The 14,094-nt window shown below is 35.4% G+C and overlaps 1 protein-coding gene across 1 annotated transcript in view; it reads left to right on the top strand.

The window, feature by feature from the left end:
* The window catches only part of ST18 (ST18 C2H2C-type zinc finger transcription factor), a 169,742-nt gene that overhangs the window by 95,369 nt on the left and 60,279 nt on the right, over positions 1-14,094 (top strand). The window contains exons 3-5 of the mRNA XM_067292323.1: positions 98-204; positions 6,859-6,913; positions 8,827-8,857. Of these exons, the coding sequence (XP_067148424.1) occupies positions 98-204; positions 6,859-6,913; positions 8,827-8,857 (193 nt within the window). The remainder of the gene's footprint in view (positions 1-97; positions 205-6,858; positions 6,914-8,826; positions 8,858-14,094) is intronic.

Here is a 14,094-nt window from a genome sequence, read left to right as displayed (position 1 = left end):
GGATTCTTTGCCTATTTGATGCAAGACTGTCCTATTTCATCTACATTTGATTTAGTATAGCTGGGTTTTGTTTTTGTTTTGTTTTTTTTTCTTTCAGAGAATGAATTTCAGGATTATCTGTTAAATCAGGCAAGGGTACTTGGTCAGAGTGACGAATTGGGTCCTTTGGAATCTGCACATAATTTCACCTGGAAACACGCAAAGGTGGGATAATTTATTTACATAAATGAATTTGAGTCAAAATGTATCTGTGTATTAATGCTAGTATACTCTATGATTTCACTTGTAGTATTTTGTCTACTACAGCTATTTTTCTCATACAACATTTGCTATATTAAAAACAGCGGTCTACAAGAGTTAAGTGTAACAATACTGAACAACTGGGAAAGATGTAAACCTTTGTAAATACCTAGAAATTTTAGTTTTTTAGTTTCAGAACTACACTCTGTTATGATAATATACTGACAAAGGCACAAATATCTTTGAATCTCTATGCCTCTATGCATGAGAATGTATTTCAAAATGTACTGCTTAAATTTAATGTGTGAGGAATAGCTTGTTCGTAAATTTTTTTGATAATGCATATTGATTTAAATTTTTTAGTATATGTCAGTAGGGTGGAATAAATGCTTTGCCTTATTTGTGAAAGATCTCAAGGCATCAAAGCAGTCTGATTCTGAATATAATAGTCACTTTTTTCCTTCATTAAGAAAAAAATGATTTTTATTATGATAGTGTTATCATATCAAAGTAGCCTAGGAAATAGTGACAAGGCATTGAACTATGTTCAGGATAAAAATCCAAGAAAAACCCTTCAAAAAGTAACATCACATTTCAACTTGTGTTGAGCTGCATTTCAGCAGGGTACAGTATATAATTTTTCTCTAAATTTATAAAGCTAGCAGTTGCCTGTTAATTTCATAAAGCTGTGACTCTGCCCTCTAATGCCTTGGTAAAGCAGACTAATAGAAATACTTGGCACACATTGGTTACCTAGGGGAATAATAGAACTATTTGCTGTAGTCGTTTGGCAAAAGGACATAAACATATGGCTTTGGTTTATATTCAGCACTGCCAGTTGTGCAAGTTGCATGGATGAAGTATACAATAACAGTGACAACTCAGAAATCAGAAGTGAGAATCAAAATAAATCATCCTCATTACAAAGCTATTCAAGCTTATCTCTGATTTAAGGTTTATTTTGCTGCCACATATTTTCAAGTAGTGACTTGAAAAACACCTGCTTCTCAAAAATACATATACCATTCAACCACATTACAAAATACCAAATCCTTGATAGTTTACAAATATTATGGACTTACTTTAAAGTTTACATTCTATAGATGCACTTGAAATACATCTGAACCAATTATTTACATGTTATTCAGCTTTCTCCTAGAGAAATCAAGAAGAGTATTGTGTAAACTACAGCAAAAGTTTCAAAAATAAAGATCTGATGACTCCTTTGTTAAGAATAATCAAAACCATAAAACAAGGCATGTTTTCTAAAATAGTCTTTAAGAACATGCAATTTTTTAGTACTTTTTCTTCTTTCTGACTATCACTTGTGATTAAAAGGAAGAAGAAGAAGAAAAGTAGAGAAACTTTAAGCCTCAGTACGGCAATGTTCCTGAAAATTTTGTCTTCAGTTTGGTACAGAAATATTTGAAAATGGGAAAGTCTGCTTTTTCACTTCTAGGAATCAGAATGTATAAACTTTCTCTAGGTGCTATACATGCCATTTGCATTTTATTCTCACTCTGTACTTCTTACCTTCATTCTGTCATTGATATTTCATACTAAAAAAAGCTATCATAGAGTGACAAAAAGATGCACTTAACGCATATATACACAAATAGCTAAACACAGTTCTATACTATTGGACAGACTGCAGAAAATTTTCTTGCTTTATGATTCATTTAAGAAAAATGTTTTTCTTTATGACTATGATTCCCTTTCTAGATTCTTAAGTCAGTTGTTGAAAAGAAACATTAAAAGATGGGTGCCAAAAACACTGAAAAGCTTTCTCTGACGGTATTCTTTATGGGGAGAGGGACCATTTTCACACACAGCACCATCTCATCTTGGGATACAGTGCAGCACAGAGGTGTTCATAGTTTTAGCAGTGTCTGACTTCAACTTTGAAGTTTGTGGTTTGTGTTTGAAGCTTGAAGAAGGATTTCTGTGCCTTAAAATTCATCATTCTTTTCTACCTAAGTCCATTGGTCTAATGACAGATGTACATATTACTTCTGTACCAACTTACGTATGGATAACTATCTACAAATAATAAAGAAAATCTATTATTTTTTCAGACTTCTCAAAATCAGACAAAAATTGTCCTAGTTGTTTGCCAAATTTCATTTTGAAAATTAGATGTAACTTTTGTTGGAAAACCACAGGGAAACATCAACTTTTATACTCCTTACCTCTAGATAAACTGGTGATTTTCTTCTCTCTAGTTACGCAGAAGGAAACAGACTGCCACTCCAGGGGTCTGAAACCCACTCAGGGAAAGTCATGCTTGTACAGAGATTGCAGTAGACGTTAGAGGGTGCATAGCTCTTATGTTAGCTCTTTCCAGGAGGTGCATTTCCCTTTTATGTATGTCAGGAGCACTGGCTTCCCCAGGTCATGCTTTTTTTCACAATAATGTGCCAGTGGTTCAATCCAGCTTCTGAAATAAGATTTAAAAATGTGCAAATAAAATGAGTCATTATTATTATTATTATTATTATTATTATTATTAATTTCACAAGTCCTGTTTCAGCTGTTAGTCATATTCTTGGATCCCGTTATGATATCAGTACATGCACATGTGCGCATATATGCTCCAGGCATGCATAAAAACAAACTGAGAGCCAAATCCTGATTCCCTCACTCAGGAAAATATTTCCAGGTCCCTCCCTCAAGTATTCTGGCTACTCTGAGATGGTACAAACAGGAGAAGTAACATTTGGTTTCTGTAGCCAGGAACTTTGAAATAGTTTGCTCGGCAAATAGGATTGCTGCTATTCCAGCAAACTCATCTGGAGAAAAATGAGTACCCTGCAGCATGGACATAGCAATTTACTCCAGTTTCAGTAAAGCAGAGTTTGTCAGTGACTCCAATCAGTTTTCTGCCTTATAGTTATTGACTTAGCCTTATGTCTTAACCAATAATGAAGTAAAGGTGAAGGGAGGGTCTGTTTTCAGATTCATAAGTTCAAACAAAAAGCATTTGTAAACTTAGTGAGATTTGTCAGACCATGCTTTCAGAAAAAAAATCAGCATCAACGTCCAGAGTAAATTTCCAAACCACAGAAATATGGCATTAATGAAGGAACTCTAAGTCAGGCAATAATTTCTTAGCCTGCTTTCATAATGATCTAGGGTTGCATATCTGCTCATTCTCTGTGTGTCTGTCTGTATTTCTGACTGTATGTCTCTCACTAATTCCTTTCAAGTTCATTAACAAATTTCAACTAATTTTGAATGGAAAGTGTTTGGATGAGTTTAAATCCCATCATATCAGAGAATCTAATTATAAGACGTAACAGTACAGTGGAATTAATTCCTCCTCATGGAACTACTTGTTGTTCTTATTGGATGTATTTTTCCTCATGAAGTTTGCCCTTACAAAATAAGAGATTGCAATTCCTGATAGAATTTTCCTGGGAAGCACTTAGATATTATCCTGATGGCCATGATTGCTAAAAAATTAGTAGAAACCATATCAACATAAGGATTTTGTGCACACATGACATTCTATTTCTCCCTTATGGCTTCTTCTCTCAACACAACATATACATCTGAAGGGTGGGCCAGCCATGTCAAACTTGAGTGCACCCAGCGCCTTCCACAATCTGTCCAATCTTTAGTGGATATAACACTAACAAGATATGCCTCCCAAATTCACACCCTGATAACAATTACATCTAAAAACTTTGGACAGAAGTTCTCATTTAGACTTTATTTCTTTTGTTCTTTCATGTGTGATTTGAAAGTTTGAATAGTTTTCATTTACTGTCTGTGACTATCATGTAGAACAATCACTATGTAAATAAAAATAAGAGGTGAGGAACTTTTTTTCACTTTTTTTTTTCAGTTTCAGGCAATCTCTAAAAGAACTATCAAAACCCAAGGCTATTGCATTCAAATTTTCAGCAAGAGAGGTCTTTTTGCAGTCACACTTCTAAGATTTCACAGCTTTAATTTTCAAGTAACTCAAGGAATTTTCAAATTAATGCAGGGGATTTTTTGTAAGTTGAGCTGTTCTTTATGCAAAACAGACGTTTAGAAGATGATTGTTTTACAATGCACTATGCACCAGGCTAAACAGTCCTATCAATTGTAGGTTTTAGTTGATTAAACATCTCTTATAATTTCAAATTATTACAGGAAAGAAAATCAATAGAAAAATCTCCTACATTTATTTTATTGTTGGTTTTCACTCATTGTGCAGTTTTTTAAATATTCATCACAATGCAATGTGCTGTTTAGACCAAAGTAACTGCTATTCAGTAGAAGCAGTGGACACTTTTTGTTTCATAATTAAAAGAGCAGCACTGTGATTGGTGTGGTATTTATTATGAAATGATGACAAAGGAGTACCAGTGGTTTTAATAGTTTTAGCTTACAGGAGCTGCTGTTAATTTTGTCTGTAGAGCTGCAGGTGAAATAATGCACAGTGGATAAATAGTCTATATTGGTTTAACTGAATATAATATATAGTGTGTTCTGGAGTTGTTTGTCTCAATAGACTATAGTAATCAAAAGTAATGAACCTATTATGTGCAGGACCTTGGAGAGCATAGAACGGCAGTAAAAGTGTGGCACATAAAAGGTTTATTAAAGGAAATTAAAGTCCATCATTGCCACACCTGCTCCCCTATTATAAGTCTATGGCAGGTCAGTGCCTTCAATCACAACTCAGCATCAGAGAACAGAGCCATGTTTCCCATTACCATTGTAGTCACATTGCAAAATCTCGTTCTCCAGGTTTTAAGGATGGTAACAAGTAAAGGCTGCCGTCAGCCCCACTATGTAAACACAAGCCACTTATTTTTCTTCCCTGCTAAGAAGGAACATCAAATGTAAATTTAAACAGAGGAAAGATAACATTGCTTGGCTTTGAAATGTGTCGTGATCAATGTATACTTTCATTTCAGATATCACTAACCCAGGTTTTAGAATTAGATTCCTTCAAGTACATGAATACCCATTTTGAATGCTTGTGTTCTCTCCTGTAAATAGGTATTTTGATTCCCCTGGCTGCATATCATGTGTAGCCATACATAACAACAAACTGGAAAAAGCCAGGAAATTAGAGAAATGCTTCTTTTCCTCTAGAAAGGCTGACTAAACTGCTTTTCTTTCTCAGTTTAATTCTGCTGTATTCTGCAAGGTTCTTTCAGGTTAGACCTCCAAAACATCTCAGTTATCTGAGTCATGTAAACATAATAATAAAGCATCTTCAGATCTTCAAACTCTATAAACTGAAAAGCACAAACAGAGCTTTTTACATCTTCCCCCTATATGGTAAATCAGTGCTGCTGACCCTCAGGAAGTATGAAATAATAGAGAGGGTCTTCTGCTAGCGTGGATTGTCACCTTTTGCCAGGAAAGATTCACAGTTGCTGGGTGTAGGCAACTTCTGGTATCCGCAAAACAGAGACTCAGCAGCTACCTTTTGCCCAGGAAAGTTACACAAATCCAATGCTGGTGTCTTCATTTGTTCCTACGTATCAATCAGTGGAAAAACATGACAGTAGCTTCATTCACAGCATGTTTGACCATCACCGTTTTACAGACAGAGAAAATGAGATTGAAAGCAAAGACAGACCATGAGGTAATAACATGGTTGAAGAAGGATTGCAGAGTTCCTGTTATTTTGCCTAGTTCAAAATTCCTCATGCTAGATTCTGCCTTACATAAGAATTAGGTGTTACTTTTAGAAAGAGTAGGAGTTTGCCTCCTTGGACATGGTCGAAATTACACTGGCATGCAATCTGCTGTATGTCACTGCAGCTCTCCACACCAGAACATGAAATCTTAATCCTTTTAAATTTCAGGGGTTTGTAATAAAATCCATGGATTGAAAACCTGCCCCTACAATTATGGGTCTGGGCCACATCCAAGACCAGAAGGTGCATATTTCCAGTGCTGGTTTAGATATAGCCAAAATTGTCATGAGAACAGCGATCTTGCAAGGCGACTATTATTTCAGTCAGAAATCTTATGGCAGCAACTCACTTTTTTTTTTTTTTTTTTCTGTAAAATCCAAGGCTGAACCCAATCTTCCCCCAAAAACTTGTACAAATCTGCAACTTTATCCTCACCAAAAGCATACTTAAGAGGGAAATGCTTAAGTGGTGCAGTATTTCATAGCTGTGCATGTGTAGTTATGCATATGCAAATAAGAGGATTTCACCCTTTAAGGTTTGAAGTTGTCAGAGATGCATGTTCAATTGCAACTATTAGAATATGCTTCACTTGCAACAGTAATGTTGGGCAATGGTAGGCACTGGGGCTTTCTGAGACCTATTTTTCAGGGAAGTGGATGTTGAAAGCAACAGTCACAGAACATTGCCATTTCTAACCTTATGTCTTGAGCTAACACCTGTAGACCTTGTCATTAAACCTTAAAGAGTTACTCATAATCATCATTTTGTTAAACAAATCTGTATCATTAAAGGTATCTCCTAGGTATTTACTAGATATTCACAGATGGCTTTTTATCTCTTTGACAAGTTTAATAAGGCATGATTATTCTTCTTTCTATTACTGTCTAGCCTTTGGAAATGTGAAAAAAGCACTGGAGACTTTTTTTCTCAATGGCAAAAGGAATGAATTAAAGACTTTGTGTTAATATTGCAGATGGATGCAGATGGGAAAAATAAAAAGCTGCGCACACGCTCAAAAGGAACCAAGGGTGAGTTAGCAAGCATGTTCCACACCCCTGTGCCCAGCACACCATGAAATACGATAGTTCCTGTGCACGGTCCCTAATGTGCAGTAAGAGAGTGTGTGGCTTCCTTAGGGCTGCTTTTTTAATCAAGGCAGGACACAGACTGCTGGCATTAACAGGCACAATGTTATTAGCTACAGTTTAAAGAAAGGCAGAAAAAAATCTACTGTATGCTATTTTCTTTGAGCTATTTCTCAAAGAAAATAAAGATTATGCTTTTTATTATGCAAACAAAGATTTTCCATAGGGAGTAGAACTAGACAATATTGAATGCATGCCTTCAAAATCATGTGGAAAACTTTATCTCAGCCAACTGAATATTTTTCTGTCTATTGCCATTAACTGTCTATAAAATATCTGCATAAATGGTCCAGAAATAAATTTAGTTTAATCAAAAGGTGCAAGTGTATGCGGTAGAGGGGAACCCTGTGTTTTTCTTTTAAGTACTGGTACTTGTGCTTCATTTTGCAAAGTTATGACATAGTTGTATTTCCCAGCTATTCCTCTCTTTTTATAAGGAACAGATGGAAATGCAGTACTGAGAAATAAACAGGCCCTTAATGATCTAAACATCTGGAAAATATGATTGACTAGCAATACGGTCCTTCCAGGAAAATAACTTTTTATTTTAATTCATAACACTTCTTGTGACTATTGATAATGAGTGGCAAATGGAGATATGTAAAAATAAATGTCAAAGGTTTGCCCTCCCTGTGAGCATTTTTGCTTATGACTGTTTTCAGAGGTACAGGGCACCTGTCCTTCACTGATTTTAGTGGGAACTGTGCACTCTCAGGATTATGGAAAACAAGGCAATTTGATTCATTGTCACAACTCAGTAGTCCTATATTGTTAAAATTGTGCCTTCAGCTTCAAGTTGTGGTCAGAATGAAAAACTAAAGTGCAGTTTGGTGTAATTCTCTAGTTTCATATCACCAAAGAGCTGAAAACTGCTAGACCTCACTTAGGAAAAGACGGAGAGGAAGTGAATAAGAGTGTCACCAGCTGCCCACAGACAAGGGGATAAAAGTAGACAAGTTTTTCTTAAAAATATAAGCATTGTCATATCAAATCTTTGAAACATCCCTCAGTAATATTGTCGAAATTAGTGTAGAATTCCTACATATTTCAAAAGGACCAGAACAGAGGACCTGAACAGAGTTATTGAACAGGAAAATTATTTACATCTCAGCATTAGAGCATTCCTTCTCTGTTGATCAGGACTGTTAGTTAAGAGAGTCTGACTGACTTTCAGTTAACAGACTTTAATCATTATTAACATAGGATTTAACCTTCAAATCTTTTTTACTTAAAAAGCTAATTAAACTTTTTTGAGAACTTGTGGATTGTTTTTCTCTGTATTTTTTAAACACATGCACACATGTGCATATGAATTAATATGTCAGGAGCATTTTCCCAGAAGTGAAACAACAAAAGTTGCCTGTGCAACATGAGTAATCTTTAGAACCACCTGTTGACTTTGTCAATATGCTGTGTATCCCTGTGTGGGCAGGTATTTGTAAACACCAGCCTTCTTCATTCCCAAATCAAATTAATGTTCAGTAAAAGCAGAGATTCTCATCATGCTTTCAATAAAAAACAGTACTTTCCTTTTTTTATTTTGTATTTTTTGCATATTTCTCTGCTGAAGATCATCCTTTACATTTTATGCATAGTTTATCTAAAATAATGGTGGGAATTGCATGTTCAGTTAACATTTGCTGGTAGTAGCTACAATCCTGTGGTTAGCACGAAATAATCACCTGTGTTTTGATAGCCGCTCCTCTGTCATCACAGATAGGCAGGTGCAAGGTTGCAGAAAGCCCAAGTCTGGAAGTGTAAACTAATTCATTCTTTCTGTCTGCTTTTATTAACAGTTCAAGTGGATTCTATAGCTCAAGAGCTCAGGTAAGAACTCATGTAATTTATTTTTTTGTTTTGTTCTATGATTACATCGATGAATTCATATCAAGGATATTGCTGTAAAACAGAGAATCCAGTAAATGGTGTATCATATAGAGATTTAGCATGGCTCTGACAAAAAGTACTTGATGCAGATTCACTTTTTAAATAGCCCCAAAATAAAAGCAAAAGGTTAGCAATAATTATGTGAGTATAACCAAAAATTAATGCAAATTGGGCAGGATTCTAATGTGTTCTCTTTATCTTTAGTGTGAGTCAGGGCACAGAACAAACAAGTATGGTTTCTGATCAATCTTTCTTTTTTTCTGTAATAAAAATTATAGTTGTTTAACATCTGAACATTCTAAGAGATATTAATCTTTATAGGGTTTTGTAAATTCTAAATGCATAAATTGCTCATTTTTCATCAAGTACCTTATGAGATTCTTTATTTTATTGAAGTAGCAGAGAATACTTTTCAAATTTGCATAAAGCATGGCTGTCCAGTCAAAACCGTACATTCTGCAAGAATATTTCAGATTGCTAATAATTTAGTAAAATTTTAATATCTGAATTACATATTCCATGTATAAATATAACAAAATACAATGATTGAGATCCCTTTTCTGTAAAAATAGCAATTTTACTAATGTGTGCACTTAGACCAAGGTGTGGAAAGACTGGTATGTTCTTCAGCACTGAGTCCTCAAAAAAGAACATGTACCATCAAATTCAAGTTTATCACTGGGACAAGATCTCTTTTCATGTTGCAATTGAAAAAAAGTAGTAATTAACATGAGTGTACAGGATCCCTCAAAAAATACGTACAAGTAGCTGCAAATCCCTACAGTTGTTATCCGACAAAAAGTACAATGAGCTACAACTGCAAAATAAGTACTGAAAACATTTTTACAAAAGCTCTTAAGAGTTTTTCTTAAATTAACTTATTATGGCTTTACTCCTTCATCACACACACTACTGAGCTGCTTTGATAAGCATTGCAGGCATCTGAAACACACATGCTTGCGGGCTCATCTGCCTAGGGAACAGAAACAGCATCATGTGATTTATCTGGTCAATCAAAATGCCACTCTCTTTTTAATATAGGGTATGAAATAATTACAGCAAGTTATTTACAGTTAAGTCATATAATATTTTAAAGTTTTATTTTGTTTTAAAACTGAGGAAACTATAAACTGCTTTTAGTTATTCCATGAACAGAAGCAGAGGCTAACTTTTCAGATAAATTATTCATGGTGAGTCACTCATTCAGCTGTACCCTGAACCTCACTTTTCTGTATGGCTTCAGTTTCCTGAGATTTAGTGCTTCCCCTTTTTCCTCTGTGCATCTCTAATTTATGCACCAGAAGGATGCATTAATCTGAAGAGGCAGTCATCCAAAAATGAGGATGGTCCATGTGTTCCTAAGAGAAAAATGTTTGAAAAATAGAGGATGTGCAAGTTTCTGCAACATCAGGGAAGCTGTAATTTATGCGTTATCAATTTATATAGGTTTTCCCAAGCAATTTTGCTGTTCCCTGTGAAACACATGCTATCTTCAGAACTACTGTGTCACTGATTATTCTTTCTGTGTGTAATACCTCTATGAAGAACCGTACATTGATTTGAAACACTGAACTAAACAGTCAACAAAGCCATCGCCCAGTCCCTCACTTGGTATCTGTAATTTCTACGATACAAAATTCCACACTAGGTATCTCAGCAGTCAAGTAGCTCTACTTGCATACAAGTCAGGTGATCAACTTTTGTGAACCCATTTGTGTATGAAAAACAAGAGACAGAAAGAGAGACAGGAGCTGTTTTTTGAAAAATGTAGCCTATGAACCATATTCCTGTTACTCATACCCATATTATTGCAGAAGGACTATTGAACATTCCTCAAAAATTAAAGACTGAAATAGTCTATTGTATTCTCTGGATACAGATATTGGAACCACTGTCTTTTCTGACCAAGGTTTTAAATGCCTTATTGGCTGAGAAATTTAAATCCATGCTTAATTAATTTTGCCTTTTTCCCCTGGCTTATCCTCTCTGACAAAGCACTTTTGCGCTCCTTATTGAGTTTCTGTTACAAAGTGCCTTGGGATACTTCTACATGAAAGGCACTACATAAGCTTACATGCTCATATTGTATTACTATTAGTTTCATAACACTGATTGGTTTTAGAGCATTTGTTAGCCTTTCTTATTCTGCAAGTTGTGTTTCACAAAAGTAGAGAAAGAAACAAATGAAAAACCAAACAAAGAGTCACAATCACTGAAATCACATGAACCGATTACATGCAATAATACATGAAAATTTCTGTCTTCTAAATTTCAAGGATTACCTTCTTGCTTAATGGAATTCAATGTCAAAAATTCCATCGATTTCAAGAAAGCCAAGATTTCACCCAGAAATCTGGCTACGATTTTACTGTCATCCATTTTTTTATGAGAAATAGGTCCACCTTCCTGCTTAAAAAGTCTGTTTTAAGGAAAATATTACCTTAAGGCCAAGGTGTGTTTTAATTTTTTTTCTATTCATTAAAATAAATAAAAACTATTTTGCTTTGCACTGAGTTTTTGGAGGACAGTACTTTTCTTCCAGACACTGAGCACCTGTGTACAGTAGCACTGCTGTTTAAGTGCCAAACTTGCACTGGTTTCGTATAATTATATTTCCTGAAGAATCCCAAAATTGAAAATTATCTAAATATTTTTTCACGCATGCATATTATTAATATTGGGGTGTTATTAGTTCACATTTATAAGACTTCTTTTACTGTATGTACTGTACATGTGGTAGTGTTTAAGTGTAATTTCCTAAATTTAATAAGACATCAATAATCCTTCAGTACAGAACCATTTCCTCTTCCAGCCTTAATTATTTACTTATGAACAACGTGGTTTAATTTTTCATGTAAGAACATGGTGCTGGGGTCATTCCATTGGTAGCAAACTACCCCCAGGAAGTAATGAATCTTTTATCACAACCTAAATATAACAAAACATGATATGTGTTTGAAGTGAGTGCTGAAGCCAGGAGCTCTCTGTCCCATATATTCAAGTTTGCATCTGACATCCTTCTGGCATAGCATCTCTGTTGAATCCGTCTTCTTCAGGAAACAGAAAGAAGAGGTCTTCTTTTAGCTGGTTTAGTCATGGACCACTGAAAGGACCAGTACCTTCAGCTATCTTCAGGGTTAGAATGAAAACCAAAGGGAAGTGAGGAATATTGGTGTGATGTATTCTCATTACTGTGTTCAGCTTAACAGATGGGATACAGTATGATGAACCATCTGTAGGTTGTGGAATGACATCTGGGTCAGACCAAGGAAGAGCAAATTGGTTTGATCCAAGCTTGGAATTGCAAAAGCATGGATCACTTTGGCTAGGTCCATATATGAATAGAAAGGGTTCCATTTCTGGGTTAGCTACAGGTGAAACCAAGTCTTTCTGGCTTCTGTCACTAATGATTAATGAAGACTGCACAAGACACCAGTGTTTCAAGTCACAGAGAACAGACCTGATCTTTGATGGCTGCAGTCACACTTCCCCTTACTCTCTAAAGTGTTGGAGCATTTAAAGGAAAGTTACCTTTTTTCTGGGACTCTTGATCCAGATGTTGTGAGACATGTTAGATACTCAGATAAGTTGAATTGGTCAGTGTGAATGAACTAGATATGAATATCTTGAATGTTTTAGCAGAGAGAGAAGTGACAGAGTAGAGCTGTCTGGATTTCTTTGATAGAAAGAATAACTGGACACTTCAACCTTTATTTCTGTCTCTTGATTAGGAGAAAAAACAAGCAAGGCAACACTGCAATCAGCAGTTCTGAAGTATTTCAAAAGGTTTTATTTCACTAAAATGTATGCCTCAACTTTATCCAAAATGCTTAAGGTGTATTTCAGTGTAAATAACAGTATTGACAGCAAAATAAAAAGCATTTTACTAATAGAAGTACCTATTATTTGTTTTGCAGTGCTCAATATTTTGCTGGTTTCCTTTAAGTATTGGTAAAATGACATGATCTGTGTCGCATAAAATCTGCACTCTAGTTTCAGACAGTAATGGAATGAAGGTAGAGAGTTTGATAGATAGAAGATGATATGACCACTCAGGAAAAGTTCATAGCATGAAAGAAAAAGGTTGTGCATGCCTAGCTGCGTTTAAAAAGGAAAGATTCATTGTTAACTCTTTTTATGAGCTTCATAAAATACGTAGGTTTTTAAGAAGTATTTGTAGCCTGCCAGATGACCAGAGAAAGAGGTAGAAGTAGTACTAAGATGATGGAAGGAAAAGCAGGCACATGAAACAAAATCTAGGATTGGTGGCACAAAAGGGTTCAAAGAGGTTCCTCGGTAAGAATTGAGATGATGCTTAATTTGTCTAGCTATCACCTTCACGGCACCCTTATCCCAAAGAACTGCTTAGAAGTGAGACAGTGGCTGAGAAAGCCATTTGTTACTACCCTGCACTAAGGAAAAACTGTCAGGTTTGGACTTTGTTTCTGCTTTCACAAAAGCTGGTCTTCAACTCAAGTAGATTTTCTGGAAATCTCTAGGAAAAAGCACATTTGTTGTGATACTGAGTAAGCATATTTGAAATAGAACTGAGGTGCACTCTTAAGTTTCCTGGAGACCCATCTGTCTCCCACTGACACAGAGTGTGGGACCCCCATAGTTTCTAATGTGCTTTGCAGAAACAAAGGGTGTCCTTGAATAAATATAGACTTAGTAGTAAATTCAAAATGAAGACGGTAAAATTCCATAGAGTTATATCAGCTCTCAGGATGTTTATCCTGACTTGTTTAAGAAATCAGGTACACAAGTCTGAGTTTGACAAAAAGTCTTTCCTGCAATTGAAAATTGGGTGTTGACAGCACACGTTCCCAGCTGTCCTCACCAGTGTTCCCTATGATTGTAACTGGCTGGGACAGGGTTGTGCCAACTTGTCATTCAAATATTTCTTCATGATACATCTAGATTATGCATTTCATCTGAAACAAAGATCTGTATCACACTGTTTTTTTGATAATTGATCTTGAATTAAAGAACAGGCATATATCTTAAGAGCCTCTATTGCCACTGTTTGGGATCAGAATGTCAAGAGTATCTACTATTTGCTCTTTATCTAAGGAAAGAGACTTCTGCCCTGTCCTAGTCATTGCAGAAATTAAAATGGTTATGGGACTTTAAAAATGTTCATCCTCTGCTTCTTATGCCATGACTTCTGGTATAAT

The sequence above is a fragment of the Apteryx mantelli genome, chromosome 2, assembly GCF_036417845.1.
Source record: "Apteryx mantelli isolate bAptMan1 chromosome 2, bAptMan1.hap1, whole genome shotgun sequence".
Classification (NCBI taxonomy): Eukaryota; Metazoa; Chordata; class Aves; order Apterygiformes; family Apterygidae; genus Apteryx; species Apteryx mantelli.
Note: the sequence above shows the minus strand (reverse complement) of the source record. Positions and strands in the feature narration are given on the sequence as shown.